The sequence below is a fragment of the Cyrtonyx montezumae genome, unplaced genomic scaffold (assembly GCF_038088225.1).
Source record: "Cyrtonyx montezumae isolate F1298 unplaced genomic scaffold, pur_monq_1.0 scaffold_3, whole genome shotgun sequence".
In the NCBI taxonomy this organism is placed as follows: Eukaryota; Metazoa; Chordata; class Aves; order Galliformes; family Odontophoridae; genus Cyrtonyx; species Cyrtonyx montezumae.
Genome location: NW_027072034.1, coordinates 36,932,055 through 36,940,796, shown reverse-complemented (window position 1 = coordinate 36,940,796; position 8,742 = coordinate 36,932,055). Strand labels below are relative to the sequence as shown.

Below are 8,742 nucleotides of genomic sequence, written 5' to 3'. Positions count from 1 at the left end.
TCTAGGAAAGCGGCGGGACGGGGCTGCCGGGAAGAGCTGGAGAGCGGGGTTGGGGAGAAGGTGAGGTGGGGGGAAGGTGGGGGGGAAGGCGGGGGAAGTGGGGGGAAGATATCGAAAATAAAAACGAAGGAAAGAACAAAAAGAAAAAAAAAAGAAAACCGGAGTGCGGGCGGCAGCGCAGCTCTCCCCGCGGCCGAGGTGCTGCTGAAGGGAGCGTGGCTGCGGCTGCGGCTGCGGCGCTCCGGACCGCGGGCAGAAGGGAGGAGCGGCTTGGGGCCGAGCGGCCGGAGCGTGTCAGAGCCCCAGAGCCTCGGCGTGCTTGCGGGCCTTCAGCCGCAGGTCGGCGATGCTGGAGTTCTTGCTGTTGCTCTTGGCGGCGGCGGCCACCACGGCGGCGGCGGAGGCGGACTCGGCCAGGGAAGCGATGGGCAGCCCGAAGGGCGGCGGTGGGAACATCAGATAGGGAGCGTGGGCCGCCAGGTGCGGGTGCAGGTGCGGGTGCGCGTGGGCCACGCCCTCCAGCTGCAGCTGCGCCTGGACCTGGGAGGCACGGAGACACCGCGTCAGCACCGCGCGTGTGTGTATATGTGTACGTGCCCCCCAACTCCCCCCTCCACCCCCGAGTTGGACTTATTTTTAATTTATTTATTTTTTCTTCCTCTCTTTTCTCAGGGTCGCCCCCTTCGCGCTTCCCACGTGGTGGGACGCCGACGGGCTTGGAGCCCTTCCGACGTGCACGAGCACGCGGCGTTGGGGCGAGAGATTTCAGCTCCACAAAGGGGTATATAAGTGTACGTGGGAGCGGAGGGGGGCAGGGAAGGGGGTGAGAAGTAGTTTATTTATGTATTTAATTATATGGCTCCAAATATGTCTTTTCAAAATCAATACAATTAATCTGTCAGCCTCCACGTGCCTGCGAGAAGCAGGAGGTGGCCGTGGGTCCCTCCGGGCCCGAAGAATCGATTCGCCATCCATTGAGCGAAATAGGGGAAGCTCTCGGCTCCTGGGGGGGAGGAGGGGGGCGGTTGTGAGCTGAACTGCGTGTGTCATACGTGCCCTCCCCCCATACACGGCGTTTGGGAGCGCTGCGAGGGGTCGGGGGACGCGCAGTAAGAGCGAAGCTGCTACCTGTTGGAATGGCATCCTCAGGGCTCCCATATTGACGTACGGGGCCACTCTGCAGGCGTCTAAGTGGCTGGCGGTGCCCAGGATCACACCTGCGGACACAGATGGGGCCGGTGAGCGTCGAAGGGACCCTGCACGCCCCCCTCCATCGTTTCCCCGGCCGGCCCCTGCCCACCTTTGTGCATCTGGTTCTCCTGCTTTCGGCACTTGGCTCTCCGGTTCTGAAACCAGACCTGTGAAAAAAAAATGTGAACAAACAAAACAAAACAAGAAATTGAGGGTAGACGAGGCAGCTGCTAAGAAAGCGGATTAGCTACGGGGCTGGAATCGGAGGGGAGAGGCTCAGAGCACCCCTGCTCAGCTCCATCCCCGGGGGCAGATCCCGGTCCCAAGCCTCTGGGCGTGCTGTGGAGGGCCTGGGGGGTACCTCGCTTCTTTGGGGACGGTCTCCCAGCAGGACCTGAGCCCTGAAGCCCCGTCGCAGCGTAGGGGACCGGCAGCCGCCGCTTGCAGCGAGCCCCATTGCTGTTCCCGTGCCATCCGGCTGCAGCGGGGCCCTGCGCTAGCACGCTCGCCGTGACCCTCTGCGTCCCGGCTGCCTTCCCCATCACACCCCAGCAGTCCGGAGCAGCCAAAACCCGCTTGAGAGACGGGACCGTCCGTTCTGTCCGGGCTGAGAAGGCTGGGGACCTCCGAGGACAAGCGACATACAGAGCGTGAACAAAGGGCCGAGTCACTCCCAGACGTGGGGAGGAAATAAAACGCGCTCCTGTAGAGTTCTGAACAGACGCAGCAACCTCTCCCAGCCTCGGGTACACAGCAGTGCGGTGCCCTGACCGACAGGCGCTCATAAGCAAGCAGTCCTCCCTGCCTCAAACCAGCCTCCTTTTGGGGGCACTCCTGATGCCCATCCCTTCGCTCATCACCGTGCCCCTTTGAGGGGCTCGGGGAGGCGGCTCTCCCCATTGGCACCGGCAGAGGCGCAGAGCAGACCGCTCCGCAGGGCCCCATCCTCGCACAAAATCTACCGATTGCGGACAAACATTGACTTTCACCGCTGATAAAATCTTGTCGCTAAGTAAACACCTCCAACCTTTGATGTTCTCGCGCTTGCCAAGAGATCATACGGTTAATTAATACTAACTGCACTTCCTACATCAAATTTTGCCTCCAAGCTTTCTTCAATTGCCTTAATGATGGTCATTTACAACGGAGTAATTAGTGCAAAGAAAGGCTTCCAAAGGCATTAATTACCTCGGGTACCTTAGTGATTTTCTTAAGCAGGAATCGGCCCTCTCTCCTTTTTCCAGCACCATTTCTCCTACCTAGAAAGGCGTGGGGAGGGCCGGCGGGCGGAGGGGCTCTCCCCTCTCTCCCGTTCTTATTCCTTTTCCGTTCCCGGTACCACCGCCGCGCAGCGCTTCCCCGCTCCGCACAGAGCACGGGGCTGCGCTCGCTCCGCAGACGCGCAAATCTCAGCTCTGCTCCTTTTATAAACCGAGGTTTAACGCGGAGTATCAGCGCACGGTCGCGACAATAATGCGTTTTTTACAGTTGTAAATCCTTGCAGGAAATCTCCTTGGCGTGTGTTCCCCCCCCCCCCCCTACCCCCACCCCCCTCCGCCCCGAGCCCCCCTGCTCTCGCTGCCTCGCCAGAGAAGTATAAATTGTCAGGAGGAATTTAAGCAGCGTTTAAACAACTTCTTCTGCAAATCGGAACATCTTTCAAACAGAAATTGTATTTAAATCTGGAAAACGAAGTGCCCTTTCCCTTTAGCTATGAAAAAATAAGGTTATGAGGTATAAAAGTGATGAATTAGCCGCCGCGTTAAGCGATAATAAATCAGGCTCGGTGTGATTCGCGATCAATTCCAATTAGTCATGAATATGCTAAGTAAAGCGCAGTACACTGTTTTAGACAGTTATTTCTTCATTAAGGATCACTCAGTGATTTCTTTCACAAATGCTCTAATCTGATTTCCTTTTGATTTCCATTAGAGACAGTGAATAATGACATTTAATTTAGCCCTGCACCATAAACCCAAAGATATTTGTTGTAATTGAATTACTGCCTGCTCCTCACTACGGTCTCATAACTTTCAATTATAACCCTGACAGCTGGCTGATATGAGTTTCCAGTACAACACTAAAAATAAAAGGTTAATAAGGACTAGCTACCATAGGAGCTCCAATTTATTTACAGCAAATTTCCACACTAAATTGAAACTATATCCTTTAACAGCAAGGGACAGGCGCTTCAGAGAGGAATTAGAGAACAGTACTGAAAGTATTAAAAAAAACCTTTCCCTTCCCTCCCCCCCCCTCTTTCTGCTTTTTTACTACTTCCATCTCCTGGTGGATACCAGGCTCTGTTTATTTCTTAATTAATTATCCATCTCTCCTCTTTGCCCTCTTGATGTTTCTTTCCTTTCTGGAGTTACTTTCATTCACAAGAACATCCTTTTAATCAAACAAAAATATATATTATTATTATTATTATTCTAACCATTCTTTATTTTTAATCTTTCTAATAACCGGAACCAGTATTGCTTTCTCCCCTCCCCCCCCCTCCTCCCCCCCGGTTTTGTTTTGTTTTGTTTTTATTTTTTAAGTTGTTTTTTATTCGTTTGTTTGTTTTGGTTTGGGTTGGGTTTTTTGTTTTGTTTTGTTTTTCTTTACTTTTTGGTTCTGTGTGAAGCTCTGCGAGCACTCGAAGCACCAATTTCCCTGCAACTCTGCACATCCTGTTAAGGTGCTGCTCAGTAATAAAGTACTTGAAAGAAAGAGTGCAGAATTCAATTACAAGTAATTTATTTTTATAGAAACAGTACATCAAGGCCTCGGAAAGATATTACAGAGCCCGAGTAAGAAGATCTGGGAAGATGACATAAGAGTTGATGTCCCCTTCAGCAAAAGTTTAATCTTTTCATTAATTTATATGGTGCACTGAGATCAATCTTCCGGGAGGGCTCCGACCGACGGAGCTCCGCACCCCCCACTACCCGGCGCGCTCAGCAGCCGTTCACACCGGGGGAGACGTGGGCTGGAGGAGTGGGGGGGGGGAGGGGGTGGGGAAGTTGGGGAATAGCCTCCAAAAAACAAAATATGAACGCAAACCGCCCGGCTCCGCTATTGAATTCGGGACGTGCCCCCAGGAGGCGGCTGTTAAAGCGAGGCGGCCGCTTGTCAGACAGAGGAAGAGGGCGAGAGGAGCGGCCCCTGCCCACGGGCTCCCAGCGGGGCCTTACGGACGGGGGAAGCAGCGGCCCGCTCCTCGCAGGGCTCGGGCAGAGACGGGAGCCTACGGGCACCTCCAGGACCCTGCGCGCTGTCCGTATAAACGCACACGCCCTGCTCTCGCGGTGGTTCGCTCGCTCGGAGGGGCCGGGTGGGAACTTATTTGGCACCGAGTTCCCACTTAGAGAGGTGATCCCATCGGGGTCCCCCACAGAGCCACAGGTTGGTCCCATTAATTATTCCTGGGGTGTTGGGTTTGATTACGAGACCTCTGCTGTGGAGATCCACTCCCTCCTTGCCGTCAGCTTTGGGGAGGGGGTATTATTTCCCCCGTACCCAAACACGAACCGAGCTGAAAACAATCGCTGCTGTGGATAGAGCCCCCGAGGCGAGCGGCCCCGACGGCCCCAGAAGGCGCAGCACCCGGACCTGTTGGCAGAGCTTAGGGGGCTAATTGGTGTTTAGCTGCGTCCGGGGGGGCTCGGCAGATGGGTGCCATGCATTCATACGCTGCGTGAGGCGGAGGGGCACCTTCCCCCCCCCGCCCCACTAATCCCGTCCCCGAGCACCCGGCCCCGAGCACGGCGATTGTGGTCGGGGTTTTTTTTTTTTTCTCCTTATCCTAACGTCCCCATGAAAGAAAGCGGGGGAAGAAATGAGGATTAAGACAGAGTTAATGGCGCGTTTGCAAGGGAAAATAGGATGACCAATTAAATCATAATAATAAAGCCAATCGCACAGTTATTAGAGACTCATCGTCACCACCGCTCCCCCCCCCCATTCAAAATAATAATAATTAAAAAAAATCATTAAATCGCGTTCCTAGGAAATGCAGAGAGTGAGCAGCTGCCCTCGGACAGGGCAGGGTGTTAGGACGGTACTGCATTCGTCGCCTCCGCCTCCCGCTCGGGACGGCTGCAATACGCCGGCAGCGGGCAGTGACGCTTCCAGGCACAGAGCCTTTCTCTTACCTGCACCCTAGCTTCTGAGAGTCCCAGCCTCTGGCTTAGTTCCTCCCGCATGAAGGCATCCGGGTAGTGAGTCTCATCAAAAAGTCTTTCCAGCTCGTTCAGCTGCTCTAGTGTGAAATTGGTTCTGCTTCTCCTTTGTTTCAGCTTGGTCTGGCCGTCCTCATCCTCCGACTTCACGTCCTCCCGCTTCTCCTTGCACTCATAGATCCCTGCGGGAGGAGATAACAACGCTGAGCCCCTCAGCACCGCTCATCTCTCTCCCCCCCTCCCCCGCTTCCCGATCCCCGCACTCGGCTCCACCTGCGAGGACCCCGCTGGACTCCGGCTGCCGGGCAGCGCTGGACCGCGCCGTCGAGGCCGGGTCGGGGCCGCGGGCGGGCTGAACTCGGCCGATTCCCGGCAAAAAATATCGAGATATTCGCTTCTGTACATGTATTTCAATTCCTGTTGCTTTCTTGCAGCCCTGCTATCTCGCGGCGGTGAAATGGGATTTCTACGTTCCTCTTTTCTCCCGAAGTAAACCGGGCTGTGTAAGCTGCTCCCCGCCGCTGTCACGGCGAAGCCACGGTGGAAATGTTCGCCTTGTAACGAAACTTTCCATGGGCTCACACCGGGGCCATCTCTCCCCTACCACCTCCTTCCCACCCCAGCCCCCCCCCCCTCCCCCGCACACGTCGTGGGCAGCGGGCTCAGGGCTGAAAGTGTCCCCAAATTCTCCAAACACTCTCTTCTCACTCGCTCAGGGGCTTTATTTCCCTCTTTCCTCCTTATTATCCTCCATGCCGGGAGGCCTAGAACTCTTATATACGGGACTAACGGGAAGGGAAGCGGTGCTGCAGGGAGGAGGGCGGGGGGACACCTCGGGAAGCGGTGCCCGGGACCTCCAGCCCCGCGGCTGGCTCGGGGTCGGGGCCGTTTATCCTCGCCAAGTGCATACGTTTTATACGTATACAATAGATATATTGTATATATACACATACATGTGTACAAACATACATATACGCTCACATACTTATCTATGCACGTATCTACAAGCCCATCCGGTTAGAGGCACACCGAAATTCAGATGACCGACTACACAGTGTCACTTCATTGACCTTCACGGACCGTCCCGAGCTGTGCCTGTGCCGAAGCAGAGCGGGCTGAGCGCACCGCCTCCACTTCTACCCACCCGCAAGAACCCCTCGGGCTCCCCGCACCACTTGGGGAAGGGTCCGGCCCGGGGGTGTCAGCTGCTCATGGCGTATTTGAAACCCTGTTAGGAGCCGGGATACAGACCCAGCAAATGCCTACAGGGAGAACGGGCCGCTCCCGAAAGCTGTGTCTCCTTTCGAAGATACGGGTCTACAGCACATCCGCACCGGGTATAAAATATTAACGACACCGAAATCACACGCAGGAATCAGTTGAAAACCGACTGCAACCTGGCGTGAATTTAAGCTGTCACAGGCACCTCCGTGCGCTCCAACTCCTCCCTTCCATCCCCACCCCCAGCCCCTCGCCATAGATGAGATTAGCTAAACACACAGCGAGGATTTCGATACACGAGGAAAAGGGGCAGTAGCAGGGAGATTTATTTTTCTCATTCGTTCTCTCTCTTTTTCTTTTTCTTCGTTTTTTTCCTTTCTATTGTTTTTCTTTCATTTTTTCTCTCTCTCTCTCTCGATTTATTTGTTTATTTATTTACTTGTTTGTTTGTTAAGATTTTTTTCATCTGGCCGTACCCAGGTCTCATTTCCCAGCCCTCTCCCCAGCTCAGTAATTCCACTGAGTGCTCCCTCCGCGCCCGATCCCGATAGCGCCGTGTAGGGACGGCTGCGGCCGGAATGGGGGACATGGGGATGCGCCCACGGCTTCTAGGGTGGGAAAGGGAAGGGTACGAAATCAACGCTGGGCCTGCAAATGAAACTGCCTTTCACCCCGTGTTCTACTAAACGACATCAAACAGAAGGAAGCAGCTGAAAGGCCTCTCGCTGTTCCCCACCTATTAACCGCTTTTATTGCCCCTCTGCCGGCAGCTCCCGGGCGGGCCCACCTGTCCCACCACCCTGAGACACTTTCTCAACTTTCTACCCCCCCCCACCCCCCCGCCTCCCTTTTTATTCTCTCTTTTCCCTACGAGCGTGGCCATGATTTCAGCTCGGAAAACGCCTTTAATGTCAATTCCTTCCCGAGGAGCGGATCCGCCGCGTTCCCCCGGCCCGGCCCGGCCCAGGTGACGAGCAGGGGGCACCCAGGGTGCGGGGCTGTCCCCGCACCGCCGCGCACCGACGGCCCGGAAGCACCGAACCCCGCGGGCGCGTTTTGCCCGCACCGAACCGCGCCGATGGGCGAAATGCCCCGTGCCAGGGGCGGGGGGAGGCCCGAAGTTGCGGCTCTCTCCGCACGGCGGAGCGCGGACGTACGCTGCGGTGCTCGGGGAGGGGGGGCCGGGTTCTCCGAGCCGGGGCTCCGACAGCCGGGGCCGGGCGGGGGGCCCCGCTCTTACCTTCCGCCGTCCTGCCCGCGGCAAACTCCTTCAGCTTGTCCTTGTCGCTTTCTACGTGGTCCTTGAAAAGGTGAACGGGGCAATGATTGCTGCCCTCGGTCATGTCCGGCAGCGCCGAGTCGGAGTTCCCAAGCTCCCTGGAGCGAGCCAACCCACTCTCCAAAACTTCCCGGTACGTGATGGTCTCCTTCTTGTTGCCGCCGCCGCCGCCGCCGCCGCTCTCTTTGCTTTTCTGGTCGAAAGATTTGGATACAAAAGCCGTGAGTTCTTCCATGGCTGCCCGCGCTGCTATCCACACGGATCCCCCGGCCTCGGCCGCGCTCCCCGCACGCAGCGTGCGGCGGAAGATGGGCTGTGCGGGGTGAGCTCACTCCCGCTGTTATTTATGCCTTTCAATTTGAGATCACACTATTTATACATGGCCACCTCCGCCCAGCCCCCCGCTCCCCGTCTGCAGCAATTACCGCCCGCTCCGTGGTCGCGGGCGGACTCCCAGCAGCGATCTCCCCCACCTCAGGCCAGCAATTGGCTTTCTTCTCGTTTCATCACCGCTTGGCATCTCCGCACCTTGATTTAGGGAGGCGAAAGGGAAAAAGAGGGAGAGAGGAGCGGGAGGGAGGGGGGAACGGAGAGAAACCCCAAACCCCCCATCCGTCTGCGGGAAGGGGAAGGCGATCGCCCGTCGCCGAGCGGAACCGGACCGAGCCCGGCGGTGGCTGCGCTCCCGCGGCCACGGGAGCGAGAGGAACAGAAAAAAACATTGTTCAATAAAAAAAGGTAACGAATAAAAAAGCTGCCGAGGTGCTTTTGTCGCGCTCGTTGGGAATGCCGCCGGATTCAGCGTAATTCAATGGTCAACACCGCAACCGGCAGGGCACGACGCTGCCGTGTGCTGGGGGGTGCGTGGGGGCCGGGGGGAGC

The 8,742-nt window shown here is 56.4% G+C and overlaps 1 protein-coding gene across 1 annotated transcript; it reads right to left on the bottom strand.

The window, feature by feature from the left end:
• Positions 1-267: 267 nt before the first annotated feature.
• Positions 268-8,095, bottom strand: SHOX (SHOX homeobox). Its single transcript, XM_065743883.1, has 5 exons — positions 7,822-8,095; positions 5,334-5,542; positions 1,301-1,358; positions 1,129-1,217; positions 268-540 (listed from the first exon to the last, which is right to left on the bottom strand). Exons 1-5 carry the CDS (start codon positions 8,093-8,095, stop codon positions 295-297), a joined length of 876 nt encoding a protein of 291 aa, XP_065599955.1. The 3' UTR covers positions 268-294.
• Between the last annotated feature and the right edge of the window lie 647 nt (positions 8,096-8,742).

Coding starts and splice junctions, on each gene's coding strand:
- SHOX (XM_065743883.1), bottom strand. CDS start 8,095: ATGGAAGAACTCACGGCTTTTGTATCCAAATCTTTCGACCAGAAAAGC. Junction 1,359..5,333: donor TCTCAGAAGCTAGGGTGCAG/GTAAGAGAAAGG, acceptor TTTTTTTCACAG/GTCTGGTTTCAGAACCGGAG. Junction 1,218..1,300: donor GGAGAACCAGATGCACAAAG/GTGGGCAGGGGC, acceptor CTGTGTCCGCAG/GTGTGATCCTGGGCACCGCC.